This window comes from Macrobrachium rosenbergii, chromosome 10 (assembly GCF_040412425.1).
Source record: "Macrobrachium rosenbergii isolate ZJJX-2024 chromosome 10, ASM4041242v1, whole genome shotgun sequence".
Taxonomy (NCBI): Eukaryota; Metazoa; Arthropoda; class Malacostraca; order Decapoda; family Palaemonidae; genus Macrobrachium; species Macrobrachium rosenbergii.
The window spans coordinates 44,867,559-44,887,563 of NC_089750.1; the positions used below are offsets into that span (position 1 = coordinate 44,867,559).

At 37.5% G+C, this 20,005-nt stretch overlaps 1 protein-coding gene across 14 annotated transcripts in view; it reads right to left on the reverse strand.

The window, feature by feature from the left end:
- Positions 1–3,843: 3,843 nt before the first annotated feature.
- The window catches only part of LOC136842616 (transmembrane and coiled-coil domains protein 2-like), a 499,544-nt gene continuing 483,382 nt past the window's right edge, over positions 3,844–20,005 (reverse strand). For all 14 annotated transcript variants that reach the window (XM_067110211.1, XM_067110218.1, XM_067110216.1 and 11 more), the window contains 3 exons: positions 19,587–19,808; positions 11,023–11,148; positions 3,844–7,621 (listed from right to left, as the gene is read on the reverse strand). In XM_067110211.1, coding sequence (XP_066966312.1) covers positions 7,436–7,621; positions 11,023–11,148; positions 19,587–19,808 — 534 coding nt within the window. In that variant the 3' untranslated portion in view covers positions 3,844–7,435. The remainder of the gene's footprint in view (positions 7,622–11,022; positions 11,149–19,586; positions 19,809–20,005) is intronic.

Genomic DNA, 20,005 nt, shown 5'->3' on the forward strand with positions numbered 1-20,005 from the left:
TCTTCTCAGTGGCCTCATGATCTCTCTTGATCTGATTGGGTCCCAGGTCAGGGTGCTCTCTGTCCTGCTTGGTGTCTGTTCCAGTGGTAAACTGACTCTTGAACTCTGTGGACAGGCAGGGCAGTTCCGGAGTGACCATGAAGAATCTCTGCTTAGCATTGTCGTCGTTGGAGATACCGATCAGTCCAGAATGAACCTTCATCATTTTGTTGAGATGTTCACAGGCGTGGTCTGTACCAATGGACACAAATGGAATTTCATTTTTGGTGACTGATAGGTTGCCTGTTCCAAGCTCTCTCCAGGTCTCAGGATGGTTGGTTTTCAGGTCATGGATATCAGCAATGTATCTGGGCCAGAGTCTCTTGTACTTGATGCAGTCGAAAGCATAGAAGAGCTTGCTCGTTGCTGCAGCAGCTTGGAGATGAAGAGTCAGGTCAGAATTTCGGGATGCTACCACAAAGAACAAGATGGTTTTCACTCAGTGTAGGTAGTTCATGATGGATCTGAACATGGCATTGGTTGATCTTTGTGCTTCCCATTCTCTGAATGCTTCCATCACCTCAGCAGAGTCAGGACTTTTAGAAGGGTGCGATGAGCTTGCTTTACACACTCAACCTTTCTGGTTTTGTTCTTCTCTAAACAGGCTGCTTCTGTTTGCTTTGTAGCCTCCCAGCATATGTCCTTCAACCTTTGAAGAATTCCCCCAGTGCTATCTCATACAGAGCTGTGTATGAGTATATGTGAGCTCAGAGAGCCCGCTTGTAGTTTGCACCACAGACACCAGCTTCTATCCAGGCATCATCAATGCCGTAATTCTCAATGGAGGTGCCAAGAGCTCTCAGAGCTGCCATGACACCATGTAATTCTCCCAGTCTCTCGACCACTGTGCGTTTCAGGTGAGGTCTGGCATCCAGCAGCTGTGCTACCTTCTCATATAGGGCCATGTAAAATGAAATGACAGTTGGATGAGCTTCACCAACAGCCAGTCTCCTCAATTTACTTGTCTGCATGATTACAGTCAACAGGATTGACCACTCATGAGCTACCTCTGGAAGCAGTGGTGAGGCCCCAACCTCGGTGAGAGATTGGCTTGTGAAAATCAGCGAGTTGTAGCCTGCCCAGCGTGGCATCTTGCTGTTGTTCTTGACCTTCATCCTGGATACTATAGCAGCAATCAGCCATCCAAGCTGTGTCAGCTGATAAGTACTAGAAATTCCCTCCTTGTTGACTGAAAATTCGTGTCCTTTTGTTTGCTTGTGGTTTTGGTTTGTCATAGTGGGTCATATCTACGTGGTATGGTGTGACTGTGAGGTTCTTTGCATCTCTGATGGTTAAAGGTGGAGTGATTGGTGGTCCAAGGACATCAGATTTCTGGTATACTCCTATAACTATCCCATGGGTTGTGTCTTACCCATCAGCAGTATCTTCTGCAAAATCTGTATTGTCTGCAGCTAAGAAGACAAAGGCACCCTTCTTTAGGAATGGAGGTACACAGAGCTCTTCAAACCCCTTGGTTCTTTTAACCACAGCATTGGCAAGAGCAGTTTCTAGCAGCAGGGTGCGGCCATGTGGGACATAGTATCCCTGTGCATTGAGAAGACTCATTGGGTTTTTGTTTCTGATGTCTTGGTGGACAGTCAGGGCCAGTCCCAGGACTTGGGGGTTTTCTCTTGCATGCTGCTGCCTGAAGGTTGCTGAATCTCTGCTTGGTTTGTACTTCACTTGCCTGCTAGATTTGAATCTGTAAAGGATGTTTTGACCAACTGTCAGTGCCACGTCTGTTTCTAGTTCATCTGCAGGGCCATGTGTGATCCAGTGAATCATACTGTATAGCTCACTTGGAACATCGTCAGTGTTGCTGGATACACATATAACATCTGATAGTATTTCCTCTTTGAAATTAGTAATGCTCCTGCATGTTATCTGTGCTGCTTTGAAGATGGTCTTCATGTCCAGGACATTTTCATCACTGGTTAGACCTGAATGTACTAGACCTTCCTCGCAGGCAGCGGGACAGTACAAGACTGCTGGCTTTGCTCTGTTCTTCTGTAGGACAGACTTTACATGAGGCAACTCAGGATCTCTTTTAAACATTTTCTGCTGAAAGATGGTGAATGGTTCTCAAGGCCTTCTGTTCCAGGCATATTGATGTAAGGTGTTTCAATGTCATCCATTGAGAGGTGGGTTTGGTTTTGGGTTTGGACATCAATGACATTGATCAACTCAATGAAACATGCTGTTTGCAGTGATGACATTTTAGCCAATCGTCTTTTAACACCTTGATCAAGGTTGACATGAAATACATGTTTTCTCCAGCAAGATTTGTGGTATATGACATCTTGCATGGGCATCTGTTGGCGAGATATTTGTGCAAAGCCTTGTTCTGAATACTGGATTTTGGGACTTGTCTATAGCACCTCTGAGCTCCTTTCCAGCATTTCCTGTCCAGAGTCTGATGATTTCATCTTCAGTGTCTTCTTGACAAAAGAAACAGGTTCTTGTCCAGTTGCACTGTAGATGACCGTGTGAATGGTATGGTTCAGGCTCACTGTATCAGTTCACTGTTAGTTGTATTAGAGTAACAGCTGCAATGCCACAGTGCTTTCTGTTCACAGAGCGTGTCTTTGTTAATGTCCCTGAGCCTTCTTTGCACTTCAACACAGTCACCATTGTTCAAGCTGGTTCTTACTTGTACTGTTTCCAGCACTTTCTGGTAGGTGTCCAATCTGGGCTTGACAATCAAGGGACCTTTCTCGGCTTCATCAAACTGGCAGAACATGCACGGCTTCCAGCTTGTCATACCCTCACCCTGCTGCTTATCTCCGGTCTGACTAAGCTGTGGTATTTTGCTCATGATGTTCACTGCCAACTAGACTCTACAGGTCTGTAAAGAGAACAAGAAAGGTCACCACCGAGATACTAAGAAACACACACAAAAAAAAAAAAAGATGGCTGCTAATAAAGGTGCCTTTGATTATTTGATTATCTGTAGCCTTTTATAAATAATATTTTTGGATTCTTTGCCCATAAAATGTGGCTGTAGCCATTAGAACAGATTTTCTAAGTAACCTAGAAGCCGAGATATTAAGAAAATAAGTTTTCCCAGCGGCATTTTTAAAATTCCAAGATGACTGCCATGCACCCTTAAAAAAAAGGAAAACATGTATTATCTGATTTGTTATTCAATGTAGTTTTCAAAAATGTATAGTTTTCAATTTCTCCAAAAAAGTCAAACGAATGTTAAAATCTGGACATAGTGAACTGGACTAACTCCTGCCTAATGGACAGTAGTTAACTGTCTAAACACATTGTTTGAAAGTTTAACGGTTGTTCCCAGCTTCACTGAAAGTAATTCCTAATGTAAAGGACTGATGGATTGTATTTCATGTAGGAACAATTTACTTTGCTCTCATTTGTCTTTTGGCAGCCTTCACTTATAAATGTACATCATGAAACTTCTCATTTTTTGTGATAAATGTCAGCCTTTTTGCCCCCTCAGATATTCTGTAAAAATTGTGAACTCAATACAGCTATCTTAAATCTGTTTAAAAGCCAAACTTGTTACTAAGTACGGAGAGGAATATACTATAAAGTTTATATTTCTCTATAATTTTCTCTTTATACAGTGGCAAAACAGATCTGGATTATCTTGCAGGAGTAATCTTCCTCTGCATTAAAAAGGAATTCATGTGCAAATTAGCTTAGATTATTTCAAATTTATCATAAGTAAAGAATCATAAAATATTATCTTAATGTTCTCCAATCTTTTCAGTGTGGTTCTGAATATTAACTCAGTCAAAACAACTTAAGACTTAAGTTTAGGAATGATAATCAAACTCAGAATGGAGTGTCATATTTACTAGAAATTTTCTAAGAAAAAAAATCCCTTACAACTAATATAATATGCCTAACTGCCAAATTGGCATCAAACTCTGACATGAATAATTTACCCAAAAAAAAATCAGATCTCAAACCTAAGACATAAGAATTATGTAATAAGAGTTTGCAAAATCATTAGAGAACTCGGCAGCCATCAACCCAGCTCAATGGAATAATAATAATAATAATAATAATAATAATAATAATAATAATAATAATAATAATAATAATAATAATAATAAAAACAGTACTAAAGAGACTGGCATCCAGGGAATGGAAAATGTGTGACTTGCTGGCTTACAAAACAAAAATAAAAATTGCATTTTTATCAGCTTTTAAAAACTTGAAATAAAGTGTGATTAATGACTGCAAAAGCATATGCTTCATCAGAAAACAACTAAACTGTCCCTGATGTGGAAAGCCATATTTGAAGGCATTACAGCTGTGGTTGTAAAGGGCTGCTGTGGGTCCCCAAATTCCCATGTGTGCAACAATTCAGGTCCAACCATAATTATTTTTTGTGTAAACATATATACATAGTGTATTTATATGTATATATAATTGTATATATATTATATATAATATGTTAAGAAGCACTTGGTAAAATGGTTATGTTTGTAATTGAATAATTACTTCATACTGCAACAGAGTTGTTGTTCTACGTGTACATGTATCAAAGTGAATTACTTGTTTCCTTTTTTGAGCTTTTGATGTCCTATTTCTATTACGCAAGCCAATTTAGATAACCCTGCAACACATTCAACTGATGCAACCTTACATGGAATTAATACTATTATTAATAATGGCCTCGTTCAGCAGTGACGAGGACTTTGTCAAAGACCATAAACCTGAACCAAACCTGTCTACATTGCAAAACTTTGCCACGGTGTCACAAAATATTCTAGACGTCAGTATGAAGTACAACAATGACCGTAGCCACAATTAATGCCTCTATGAGTGTTACATCTCCACATATAAATGTCAAACATGGACCAAACACATTCATCCTCTTCATGACTGTATCATCTTGCATGTGCATAAGTACGTGGCAAAAGCTAACATCTAAAAGCTTTAAACCTCTTTTTAAGTAACTAAAATGACCATCTGTCAATTACCCCTACATTAGAGTACCATTACCTTCATTACATCTGATACTCGCCTGTGAAAAATTTACTTCTGTACTTCAATGAGTTGTTAAACATGGCCTGATTTTACCAATTTTGTTTATACTAGGAAATAGGAACAAGTATGTCTCCAAGATCAAAACATTCTGGGACACTAGATACTTTAGTTAAATATAGCTGAGAGTACAGTATTGTAGTAAATTTTCTAAAAGGTTCAGACAAAACTGCTGATTTACCAGACAAAAGGAGGGGGAAATCTAAGACACTGTTGAAAGTAGTTTTACAAACTTGTCATCCCCTTTTACCAATAAAGGCTCCCCATGCAGCAGTAAAATATTCACCCCAAACAAATATTTAGTAATCTTTACCAAACCATAATTTGATAATTTTGAGAAACCTAGTTCCTACAGAATGTAGAGTAATCTTTAGTAAAAAGTTTGAAATAAAAAATTATACAAAGTATGTAAAATTTAATGTACTTTATTAGTCCCCCTATGTCAACATTACTGAGGAGCTAGTTTCCATTATGGCAAATCAGAGTAAGGAATTATGTCTGATCTATGCCAATATTTCTAATGAGTGAGTAGCTACCTGACAAAGCTGTTCTGGCCTTGTACTAAGAATCCACATGATGACATACCAATTATTTTGGGGGTACTATGAAGCAACTGTCAAAAAATTGTTGCATGCATTATTCCAATTAAGAAACTACTGTGCAATAAGATTCAGCATAGTGATGGAGTTCCTTTAAATGTAATCTGAGTCTGTACTTTAAGGAATAAATCTTGAAGAGGTATCCATTTAGTGTGAAGCTTAGAATACTGAAAACAAATATTAAGTTACAAAACTGATTTTTGTTAATTTTTAAGTCAATACACCTCTTTAATAGCCAACTTAAGCTAATAATGGGTGAACATATCCTGCACTCATGCAGTACCTTAGCAGTTGCTTTGTAACAAATGTCAACTCACCTAATATTGGCTATGATTATAAAGTCTGAGGATGCCTACAGATACATACGTGGATCTTCGACTATGCAATTAGCTACATTTTAATTTTTTATTGATTCAAAAGGTTAATTTATATAGGTACAATATTATAAATGTTAACTTTAATATCAATCTATGCTACTTTAAAAGCCAATATAAAAGCAATAAATCAAACTTTAGTGATCAAATTCTCAACACATTAAAAGCAACAACTTTCTATTTTCCACCATCCCTTGATTCTTGACTTTTAATGCTACAAGTCACCAATATAATTTGTAATGACAAAAAACACAGGTTAACTAATGTGGGAAAAAAGGAAAGGAAAAATAGTCACAATAAAAAACCCCACCAGCACCAATGAATACCCCTGAATAACAATATCTCATCTTTATATCAGTTCTGCTAACGTACATTTTTAACCACTCTCATATGAAATAAAAAAAAAGTGATTAATCACACAGAGAGAGCAGCAATTTACTTATGAAAAATGGTCTGGACTTGCTAGGAATGCACTACAGACCATTTTATAGATACCAGTATAAGGAACAAAAGTCCTCTAGAAAGGGAGTAGAGAGCAAAGAGGGGTAAATTATCAATTGTATGCATGATATCAGGACTGGATTTGTTGTCAGCATGTGGCACCAGTGGTTATGACTTTTATAAAATATTGGCAGGAATATGTGATTCCAAGGGTTCATTAACTTACTTTTCAACTAAATGACTGCTTCATGCTACCAAATATCTCGTGGTTACAACAACATGCTGACAACCAATCCATGAATTTCATGTACTCTTGACATTTTATCCACAAGGTTATTTTGTGTGCTCCATGATTTAAAATAAGTCATAGATTAGCACATTATAAAACACACTTTTTTATTTTTATATATTGCCCAGCTTTGGTTAATGCTATCACACAAGCCCCATGTGAGCCAGCCATCTCTACGTCCTTTCCAAGCAATGAACAACAGCTGGATGAAACAGCACTATGATAATAAATTATTTCAACGTTCTTCTGTAACAGTCACTTGGGTACAACACCTCAATATGCAAAAACCGTAACACACGTATGCTATACAACTTTTTTCTTCTTTACAGAGCACATCTTTTCACTCACTACTTCAGTCTTTAACACTTTCTACATTTGTAATACAACAATGTGCTGGCGATACTGTATACAGTTCAACAGAGTTGGTTCTGTTCATGGTAACCCAACTGAGTAACACTATGGCCAGCTTGTGCCAGTAATGCAAACTTATACATGTATTTACACACATATGTATAAAGTTTTCATACAAAGAATCAATATGACTCTTATATTTTTTGGACAGAAGAAGGAGTATGACTCATTAAAAATCATTCAATTTTAAATACTTCTTGCAACAACAAAGTTACAAGAATAGTCTTTATACAGGAACAAATCAAATACTGGCTTTGAGACTGCTATTTTAAGCCCACAAAATGTTCATACCTACTAACAGCCGCTTGCCACAATTCTTTTAATTCAGGTAGTTGTACGTAAATGAAGATTATAAATACAACAAGAGTTATGGTGACAACTAATCGAGTTCGAGTCTGCAGCAACGGTGTTAAAATATTAGCCACTGTTGCCACTACCAACAGCAGTACCTGCAATTAAGAAAACTGAGTTAAAAAAAAAACAGCAAGAGAGAGAGAGTGTGTGTGTGTGTGTGTGTGTGTGTATGTGTTGGGGGCTGGAGGGCTGGGCTGAAGCAGTACAGTTTAAACTAAGGGCAATAGAAAAGAAGGGTGCCATCAAGATCTGTCAACTGGCAAAGGACATGCAAGAAAAAGACAGAGGCATGGAAGACATACAATAAATGATTAAGACTGTAAAATTAATATAAGTTGTAAAAAAAAAAGACAAAACACATAAAAGACCAAGAACTAAAAGCTGAATAGAAATGAATAACGGAATGACATAGACTATTTTGAGAACATAAATTATGACAATATGAATAAGACATGGACATGATGATTTTGAGAACATACATGATGACAATATGAATAATACATGAACATGATGGGGAATTAATATAAAGAGTGAAGACTGGAGAGTTTAAGGCAGCTCTGAAGAGGCTAAAATAAAAAAAAAAGAGGAAAATCTCCAAGAACTTTGCTAAAAGCAACTGGAGAACTAGCTGAACAGAGTACTAATTGTGAAAACACAATACAGGAGGAAACGGAACTGGAGGAGGTTGAAGAAAGTACACGAATAAATTAATTTGCAAAAGAAATGTGAATGCACTATAGTATAAAATATATTGAAGAATGTTTACTGCAACATACTAAAAAGGCACTGACTTGGAAAATGTGATAATACAACAGATGCAACTTGTTAAAATTTACTTTATGAACAACAGACGAAAGTTTAAAATGATGCAACAACAGTAGCACCATCTGGAAATGAAATATTACAGAAAACTTTGTTGTTATGAATCATGAGAATGCATTTGACAGGATATCAAGAAAAGCAATTAAATGCCATTACAAAAGCAGAAGATTATCAGAGACTTGTTGAGCAAGTAATATCGTACAGTACTACAACAGTTTGAAATGAGAGGCAGTTATATCAGATAAATTCTAGGTAAATGCTGGTGTCTCTCAGGTACCAGCAGCTAGTCTTTATTTATTTATTTGGCATAAAATGCATCATATATCTAGAGAGATGGGAATTATGGTATGTCTATGAATTCAGGATAATTTATGCAGAAAGGGATGAAATAATGCCAAGAGAGAAAACTACTATGGACGAGCCCCAAAATAATTAGGAACAATGATATCAAATACAACTACTCTGGGTTGAAAATTAGTGAAAGACTACAAAAGGCAAATCAAACAATGGAGTGGCTGCATACAACTTGGAAATAAAATAGACTGAAATAGCAAACAAAAGTATTTAATGGTCTCATAGAATCTGTATTGCTATATGGACATGAATCATGCAAAACAATAAAAGTACTGTACATGGTATCTACAAGACTTTGTAGATTTGAGAATATAGCTTCAAGAAGAATATTATGAGTCAGATGGCAGAAGAGACTGAAAAAGTATTGTAATACAGAAATCACATAAGTTTCACATGTAAAATGAATGAGAGAATCGTGGAATTTAGGCAAGAAAGCCAAATACTGGAGTATTTTCAGCCATTCATGCAATGAAGTACAAGAATCTAAAATTGATACTGGTTGAAAATGACTCATTTGCACCAAGAAGTAATACAGCAGTTAGGAAGGAGAGTGAGAGAAGAAAGGAAGCAGCACTGAAGGCAAAGTAAAAGGCTAAAAAATGGGTGCAGCTAGGGGTCAAGTTGATGCTGCAAACACACTGCTCTTTTTAAGGTCTACAGTGCACTGTCTGAGGTGCACTGATGGCACTAGCCCCTCCTTCCTTGGGGGTTTCATACGTAGATAAGAGAATGATGAAAGGGAGATTGTGACAATGAACAACAGAGGGAGCTACATAGAAGTGGAGATTGGCAGCCCTGGGGGCTGCTGGTTGCAGATGACCTGAGTTGTAACAAGAATCAATGCAAGCAAAGTCAAGTGACCAGAAGGAAAGCAAATGGCAAATTCCAGTCTGAAAAGTGGATGTTATAGTTGAGGTATAGGATCAATAATATGCATGCTCTGTAACTGATGTCACTGATACTAAGGAGTGAAGAATTAAGGTATCTGAAATGCACAGGACTGGGAGGCAGTGCAGATAAGTTTTTAGGGGAAGGGCAGATCTTGGAGGAGGTAGAACTTTTCTGTTACCCTGGCAAGAGACTAGATTGTAAAGTTGGTACTGAGAGGGCCACCACAATAAAAGAGTAGCAACACCCTGGATGGAAAAGACAATGTATTCCAAACTGATGGCAAATAACAGGATCCCAGTCATAACCACAGCAAGCATCTATGGCATGCATAAAACCTGCACATCCCAACATAGAAGTGAAATGGGCACTACAAAGAAAATGGAGAAAATGGAGAACAATCTGATGAGGTGTATGTACAAAATGCTAAGATACATGGTTAGAATACTTGGAAAGATCATATTGCTAATGAGGAAGGTGCTGAGAAATGTAAAAGTGGCTGAAAAAAACACTCGAGGAGGTTTAGACATGTAAAGAGAATAGAAGAGCTGTTAATAAGAAAAGGAGTTATGGGACCAGGACAATGACCAATAAGAAAGTACAGAAATTCATGGAGCAAAGGCACGTGAAGACCTGGGCCAGATGGGAATTCAGACAGTGATAAAACTTATTTCGCACAATCATAATAATGAAAAAACTATTAAAGTACCTGTATTTCAAAGAATAATATATTTTTTAAAATGTCAAAATATTTTCAAAAATAAAGAAAAAGAATATAAAAAAAAATGATATTCAAATGTCATTAACACATAATGTAATTTGCTTCTCAGGTAAACTAAAAAGCTTCAAGTTTGTTATGGACAGTGCTTGAACACAACTATACTGTATTATCTTGATATCCAATAAATTCAAAGTGTTTACATGCATGAAATTATTTAACTGAAGTTAATGATGCCAAGCTATATAAATCAATCGGTATACAGTTAAGTATAAAATTAGGTTCAATGAATCCTGCAGTTTCTACATAAGAGAAATTGCTCAAATTCCTTTCTTTACTTTTACAATTAACATACGTCAAATCTGTCACCTGAAGAAAAAAAACTGTAAATTTTTGCTAGATTGAGAAGGAAATGTGATAAACCACTGATGAATGGAGAATGAACTTAAAAAATTAAAGGAGAGCACTAGTAAGAAAGGATGCTGTTCTTAAATAAAAATTGCACTGTTCCTGTATACTTGAAAGTGAAGATGGAAATTGAACATTTACTGAACACTTGAAAGTAAAGATATGAAACTGGTTTTTGTGGGGGGTGGGGGATGCTAGAAAAGCACTAGCTTTGTATGAGCTACATTTGAAGACTTGGATTTACTCATTCAATGCTAATAATCATCACTTAATATTTCATGGTTATGAGGGTGGGGTAAAAATTACCTGCAATACAGTGAGTAAAATGTTTATAAGCTTCACAAATACAGCTCTTGCATTGCTGTTTTCTAACCCTTCTAATGTCAGGTACTGTTGTTGTTGTTGTGCCTGCTGATGCTCTAATCGGGATATCTGTAAAACATAAGTTAGTTAAATTAATTAAAAGAAATACAGTAGAAAAATCCAAGGCAAACAATACTGTACTATTGAATAAAATCCTCTGAATCAGTTGTGTGTGCATTTGAAACTTAAATACAGTTGTCTGGTCAAACTATAAAATACATAAAAAGCTGAACACAATGTAATTATTCAGAGAATGTAAACAAGGGTTTTTTTTTAGTTTGCTAATGACCTATTAAACATTAGGAATTAATAGGGAGATAAAACCATTAAGTTTTAAGTATTAAGCATTTTTGATATTTGGTAAAATTCTGTGGCACTCTTGAGCATTATTAATCCATGGTTCTTTACAGCATCCCTTGGGCTTAAACTACGACTGCCTTTGGGTGCAGATACACCAAAAGGAGGTGAGAGAGCAAAGTGAGTGGCAGACAGCCACACCAAAAGTGGGCAATGCCATGACCTTGTCATCATTAGCAAGCTAGATCACAGTGGTAACATATGTCTGACATCATTTCATGGGTGCTATAGTAGCATTATGCTATGTTATTACATAAACACCATGTAGCATATGTACATTTCCATTTGCCCATAGTGTCATATAAAAAAAATTATAAATAAAAACAATACCAATTATGGCATCAAAGTACAATACAGGTCTAAGGGCACTTACAGGGTGAGTAGAGAGCAACTGGCTGCATTTCAAGATATCATCTAAAATTGATTACTGAAAATTTAGACTGTTTAAAGTTGGAATAAACACAACCTAAAGTATTACTGCTCAAAAAAACTTTTTCCAAGTTTTATAGGCAATTTTTTAATGATTTTATGGCCCTGTGAACAACAAATTATCACAAAACTTTTGTAAATTTTTCTTTCTTGTTTCAGGAAACTTAATTTTACTAAGGACCCTAATAAAATACTGTTTTTTTTTATACAAATAGCAATACCAAAGAAAATGTAGAATCAGTTATTTATTTTTCTGACTTCAAAACTATATTTCACATAATGCTTCCCATTTTGTGAATTATATACTGTACTTGTAGTGTACAATAATTAAAATATGTGAATCAGCATGTTAATACAGTTACAAAAATAAATGAGTGGCAAATTTTCCCTTATCAGCATTCAGTATTATATGGCAATACTGTCAAATAAAATAATGTTCTTATCAGTACAATATTGAAGCAAATTTTTTTTAGACACTCTGTAACAGTTGAATATAATTGTGTTTAAGTTGCTCAAAATATCTTTATTAATAATAAGCTTTATTTCGGCTCGTGAACAGTGACACACTGGGTCTTGGTGTTGATGAGTTGCTGGAGACCTTGCACTGATGCGGAAATCAGAACCATATCATCAGAGTAACAGAGGTTGTTTATTGTTGTTTCGTTGATAGTGCATCCGATTAGGAGTGAGTTCAGTTTGACATTCAGGGCATCTGTGTATGCATTAAACAGGTATGGAGAGAGAATGCCCCTTTGCCAGAGCCCGTTTAGGGAGCCAAAGGTGTACGACAATACGTTACCCCATTTGACAGAAGTGCTGTGCGGAGAACCAACAGCATAAAATGCCAATTAGATATAGAGGTGTGCCTCGTTTGTGCAGCTTCAGGAAGAGCTTCAAGTAGTTTACTCTGTCAAATGCTTTTCTCACATCTACAAAACATAGGAACACAGGAGAGGCTGATGACAGATAATAGTTCAGCAATTTTTTCAGGATGTAGATGCAGGTGTCGGTCGAGTGGTTTGCTTTAAAGCCGAACTGGTTGTCAGTAGTGTGTAGAAAGGGGAGAAGTCTCACTACAAGAACAACAAGTATCTTTGACGCAACTGTAGTAATTGCACTCGGGCAATAATTGCTAGGGTCAGCTGCATCCTTTAGCTTGTTTTTTTATTAACAGTATTAAGTGAACTAAGAGTAGGGAGTCTGGGAGAAACTGGTCAATTGTGCACGCATTGAACAGAGCAGCTAGCAAAATGTAAATTATCGGATGGCAGAATTTGAAAGCTTCAGCAGCCGGGCAATTTATTATTAGGTAGCTTGTTTATGGCATCGCTGATGTTACCTGGTGTAATATGGTTGGCGAAATGAAACTGAATATTATCAGTGAGGAGGTTATTTACATCCCTGCTTGAGTCTTGATCATTTATGCAATTCAGGACAGTGCTGAAGTGATCGCCCCGCATTCTTGCAATGGCCTCGTCACCGACGGCTTCTCCTACTCTCTGTGATAGCTTTTTAGTTTTGGGATTTAGGGATTGAATGTCCTTCCAAATACGGGGGTAATTGCCAGATTCTAATTTTCTAGACATTGCATCAGCTCTTAGTTGCTTTTCATTCAGTCTGCAATGCTTAAGGGCAAGTTTGAACTGCTCTCTCGCCTGCCTCATTAGCAGTGCAAAGTGTCCTTCCCTCGGGCTACCATTTTGCCTCCACCGTAGAAACATTTCTCGTGAATATGTATAAAGATCTTTCACCAAGTCATTCCATCCAGGTACCTTATGAGAGTTGCCTTGACGAGATCTAAAGGTATCCCTGCCGGAGGCAAGCATAGCGGAAACTATATTCGAACAGAATTCTTTCAGATCTCTCCTGATCCTTTCTACATTTTGGGTTAGTGCACAGTAAGGCGTCTGCTGGTTGAGCTATTGACCGCAGCCTGGTTTCCATGGTTTCCCTAAAGGATCTGGTTTTCTGTTAGTTTTTAAAATCCCAATTAACAATAGGTGGGTGATCAGTTAGGGGGTTCACGGTAGGGAGGGATGGGGTGCTGAATGACACCTGTAAGGGGATGTGATCATAGCCCATTGCAAGATCGTAGCAAATGCTGCAGGTCACAACAGAATCATGAAGTTGAGGGGACGTGATGCAGTGGTCCAGCCAGGAGGTTGTAACTGTGTCTGTTCTGTTCTGTATATAGGTATAGGAGGAGGGAGGGAGGAGCATTACATTAGTAATTCGGAGAGCGTGATTTTGACAGAAGCGAGAAAGTTCATTACAAAACTGCTTTGCGGGGTGTGAATTCAGGTCCCCAATTATACAAATATGATCAGCAGTAGAGTCGTGAATAATGCTGTGTAACTCACCTAGGATCATGCAGTACTGACAAAATTATCGTTCTTTTCCCAGGGCATATAAAGATTAATATTTAGGATCTTAGAGTCCCCTACTGTCACTTGAAGCGCCAGCAATCTATCACTCCTATAGGTCAACACATTGACCATATTGTCTAGCGATTTGCGCTGCAGGAAAGAAAGGCTCCCTTTCAGGCGACCGGCTATGATGTGATCTGTAACTTGCATCGATGAGGTTAAGAAAGCTCTGAAGTCTTCATGCACTGAATCGCAGATGGCAAGGTCATGAGGCCAGAGGAGCGTTTCTTGCAATGCAATGATGCCTTTGAAGTTTTTGCAGAACATGTTTAAGGGAGGAATGTTCCGCTTGAGGCCAAAAATATTCCAAGAGATTATATCTAGTGTATCCATGACAGCTCACAAAGATGGGAAATGAATCAGTTGATCATTTCGGTGGATGGGGGATTGGCCAGTAGGGGTGGGCATTCACTCGGCTTGGGAGGATGGCTGGCACTTGTGGTTGAAGGTGAGTCTGTGCCTGAACCCCTACTTGGGGTGTTAGTAAGTTCCCCTGGGGGAGGTTGGTCCTGGATTAGGTTGCATCTTGAGACTTTTATGTTAGGACCGAAATTCTCGCCTTTAAGAACATCGAGGTGGTGAAATAGGCAGGTAAATCTGTAGGCCATTTTATGTTTAATTTTGCATGGGAGTTCGTGGGAGATAAGGGGGTCGGAGCCCATGAGAAATTTGACTCTCTCTACTATGGCGTCAAGTTTCACTGATGACCGTAAATTGTGAATCACAACATGACACCTCTCAAGTTTTGGGTGAGGTGATTCACGAATGTTGGGCTTCGGTTCATTGGACACTCCAGACGTTCTTTTCTTTTTTCTACTTGTTTGTGTCTGCCAGCCCCCAGTCCCCTCATGATCAATCACATCTTCATCCACGACAGGGGATTGTGGGGGAGAGATAGGGTCGGAAGACTCACGAGGGCTGGTGATCGTCACTGAAGATCTGTCTTCCACCAGAGGCACTGGGGAGGGAAAGGCGGTTTGGGGTTCGTTGGTCCTCTCCGATAGGTCTACAGGTGATGTGGGCGCTTCATCCGAGGGAGAGAGGGCAGTTCCCCCATGGGAGGGTATGGCCATCTCGACTTCGCATCGCACCCTCACTTCTCTCGTGTTGTTGGGGAGGTGAGGAAATAATAGATGCCTCATTCAAAGGAGTCTGGTGGCTTGCTGTGCGACTGTCTAATGACTCCTGCACTCCTTTGATCGCATCCCAGATCCGTGAAAGATTGTTATTTGTTTCCACAGTTTCCACTGTCGAGTGATTCCTGTAATCCTCCTTTGATCATGTCCCAGATCTGTGAAAATTCGTCTTCTGCTTCCTCAATTTTTTCTGAGAGGGACTTTGCTTTTAGAAAGGCATTTTCTGCCGTATGGTACACTGCAGGTAGGCTTAGATCAGCAGGCCCCTTTGGAGGCAGATTGTAAGGGTCATCAGTGTAGATTTCCACTGAGCAGGTCCTTAGCCACTTAGTGAAATATGATACTTTCTTGATAGAGGATAGGCTTTTTGTGGGTCGCTCCTGGAGAATGGTATCTGGTATCAGGTCTGCATTTTGTATATGCAGAGTTAATTTCCTCATCGGAGAAGGCTGCACTGACGGACTGTATAGTACACTCGATATCGGAATGGTTCAATTGGTATTGGATAAAGTAAAGACAATTGTTTGCGAATACAGAACTTGCGTGTGGGGCACAGGTATCGTTAGGTGCCAGGGTCACTGGTACAACGGTTGGAGGTTGGTCAGATGACATTTTTGTGGTAAAGGGAGAGCCAAGCACTAACACATACACAGCACTCTATTACCCATTTCCCAGGGCCAATAGGCTTCGAGAAGTTGAAACTTGAAAAATTCCGAAGGCACTGATTGGGACAGAGCATAGATTAATATATCTGCAATTACACAACACTAACCGGTTTATGCGCCAGGTATTACGTAGAGACACTATTAATACATTGCCTTCTATGAGAGGTATAATCACCAAGAGCAAAAACCCCTTCTTTTTTGGTAAAAAACGCGAGAGAGACCTCCAACACGTCCGCCCCTGACACACACTCAAAACCTTTTCACGAACATAACTTTATAAGTGTATGGTAATGTTTTCTTACTATGCACCCCTACCCATCTCTCTCACTTGCAAAAAGTTCATGATGTGGATGAAGTTGTGACATGTGTCACTGCTTTCCTGTTGATTACTTGTTTATTTTCCATCATTATGGGACCAAGAAGGAGGAGCCATATTATAATAGAAAAGTTTCAAAACCTGTGTGAACTACAAGAAATTAAAATGCAGCAGAAAAAATCAGAACAAATGACAAGTGTCTCAACTAAAGAGAGGTAGAGTTCTCTCAGGAATTTCAGCCAGCCAAGGTAAGTTTTGACTCATGGCATGGGCAAGGTGTTTGGCTTCATCTGTTTGTTTGTTGATTTGCCTCTCTGGTATCTGAATGGAAAACATCCAAGGTGATCACCAAATCCTGTATACTGATAGCATGTAACAATTTCTAAGTAAACAAGTATGTATGCCATTATTTTGAGTTATATCACTTATCCTTATGATGTAATAAAATTCCATTGGTCCTGACTTTTATTGCATCCTTTATATCACTGACCACTGCATTTGTTTACTACGTATGAAAATAACAAATGAGGGAGCACTTTGTTTTTCATCAGATGGGAGCATTTTGTTTTTCATCAGATCCTTATAAGATAATCAGAGTACATTTCTTAAAAAAGATGTACTTTCTCTGAAACAATTAGCTTTCTCTCTATCACAGTTTTGAAGCTATTACAAAATAAGCAATTATTTATTTTCCTTTTGCAATTTTCTCAAAACTTACAACCTATCTAAAAATTTATAACCTAAAGTAAAATACTATATCTTAAGAGACGACTGCTTGAAGTTCAATTAAATTTTTAGGGTCGGTGGTAAAGTATAAATATTGAAGTTAAGTTTGTCATTAAGTAAAAATTTTCAGGCTGCAACTTTGGTTCACATAAGTGATGAAAATGGTACCCGCATTTTCTTAACTGTATATATTACATAAACTAAGATGCTGAATATTTTGGTTTCCTAACAAAAGACTTCTAATGGTCTGTTGAACTATGACATGTGAAATTTTGAATAAAATCCCTTGACCATAAGGTCAGAGAGCCAACATACATTAGCATACCCCTTAAATGTGAAAGAACACGACTTATTGAGTTTGTAAGGGGAATAACATTTAAATAATGGTACATAACAAAGGGAAAGTGTACAATGTATGTACAAGTCCACACAGCCTTTTGAGAATATGTGGAAGCTTATGAGATATAGTGCATGATATAACACACTACAAGTCCAAGTATCCTCTCCATCATAGGTCTATTCCTGTGGTGCACTTTAGAGTACTATAATGACATGCTTTTTACAGTTCCAAGTATCCTCAGAGGCCTATTAATACATCCTCAGAGGCCTATTAATACACTGTGCAAAATTGTAATGAAACAGTAAGACAGCTCATATACAAGTATATGCACTGGGAAAGGTAAAAGGTAACCAATGACATTTCTTCTTTTATATTTGAAAATGGGGGATGCAAATTAATCTTCTGTTTAATTTTTCCATGAGTTGCAATTTAAAATGCAATTTTACTGAACTATATTATAAAGTCTAAAAATGATGTTACATCAAGGAAATCAAGTCACTTTCTACTCATAATTTTATGCTTTTTACATAAAAAATATGTCACTCTGGCAAGAATTATGTGCACTGCAAAAGGTCAAAAAAAGTAAATGCACAGCACTAGTCAGCTTGGTGTGGCTCAAGACTAACTGCCAAGGCATGAGAGAAACCCCACTGCCAATAAAATCATGAGAAATATCATACTCATGAGCATCACCCTCCTGATTAATCACTAGATTTATTTTTCCTGGCCACTGTCAGTGTGAACACCCTTAACCTATTTAATTGCTATAGCTTGCTTTCTTTTACCTGTCTGCTTTTGGTGTGCCAGCACTCTTATACTTTGGTCTTTTCACCCTGACTGTTCAACTTCAATATACATCATTCCTTTCACCCTTCATAGGAAAAAATCATTTGGGGTAGCCCTATGTGAGTCTAATAATGTCTCACTAATCTGGATTTAAGCAAACCCAACATCTAATAGGTGAGTAGTGTCATCAGTGCATACACGTGGTGTTCTAAAGGGTGTTTGCAGCATCTCTGGCTCCATCCAATTTTTAGCCTTTTACTTAACCATTCCCACTTCCTTTCTTTAATCTGGCTGCCCAACCTTTCTATTACTTCATAATGCAAATATACAATTTTCTCCTATTTCCACTATTAGATTCTTGTATTTCATGTCCTTTATTTTCTAGATTTATTTATTTTGCTGTCTCTAACTCCCTCTTTTCACTGTCTTATGTGCTGAATGCCATTGCTTAAGTGACCCAACGCTTGAATGACAACCTAAATTTCATAAATTAAATTAAACCCAATGTAAACCATCAACAATATGATAAATTCTTCATTCTCATATGAGATAAGACTACTGTACCAGCCAACTGAACTAAACATTAATAAAGTACAACAAACTTGATAACTTTTTTAATCTCCATCAGTCTGTGCATGAAGTATGCTTCCAAAAAGTTGGAACTATGGGGCAGCAAAAAACTTAACCATCCACTACTCTTCTCTTTATGAATGCATAACTAAACCCATTGTTATTAGTACTTTACATACGACATTGTTCATGGTGGGGTTAGTGAATGTGAAAAAACATTGCTCAACAACTTATAAGGACATCACTGTGGCCCAAACCCATACAGGCTTCAAAATTATTTTTCTCCTCATGGACCATTTCATTTTAAGATGAATTTTAGAGTTAAAGCTTTTTATTCTAATTATTATAAAAAAAGGAAGACTTGACTACTGAGCCACATTTCCATAATGGTAATGAAATGACATTAGCTTTATGAGACTTTGGATTCGTGTATCTAGAGTTACACAGTTTCACCAAAGGATCAGTTTCTGCTGACAGACATTGTTGTTTTGATGAAAGTTTAAATCAATCAATCAGTCTTAAGTGAAATGTGAAAATAGGAGTAAGATAGAATAAGACCAAAGGTAATCGATGAGAATGCAAAGGAAGAAACAAATTGCCCTACTATTATCCATGCTAAAAACAAGGGGATGTTAACAAGATTTTGTTTACATTTCTAACCTATGGGTCAACTGAATTCTATGAGATTTTTAATATGTTGTAAGGGAAGCATATGCTATTCATCAAACAAAAATACAGTATTAAGAAAATACTTACCCTTGTATGACAGTTTTCAACAATCTCGTGCAAGTCTCTTATTCGTTCTTCACTCTGATATTGAACCTTTTCTTCCATGTCAGACATATTCGTTACTAAATTACCCATCTCATTTTGATGGAGTTCTATTAGGTCATTCACTTGGTCCTCAAGACGATCACATCGACAACGTTCCTCCGACAATCCTTCTAGCATTTTGTTTACCTCAGTTGCTAAAGTTTGCTATAAAGACAGAATAACAACAATAAAAAAAATAGCAAAGAAAAATGAGAAAAGGACTTAAAAAAAAGTTAATTCTGAATAATGTGCTTTAAATGTACCCATTCTAAAGTCATATGTAAACATCTTACAAACACACATGAACACAAACCTATCCACTCCAAAGTAACTGAAAGACATGTTCTCAAAGCCACTGCAAC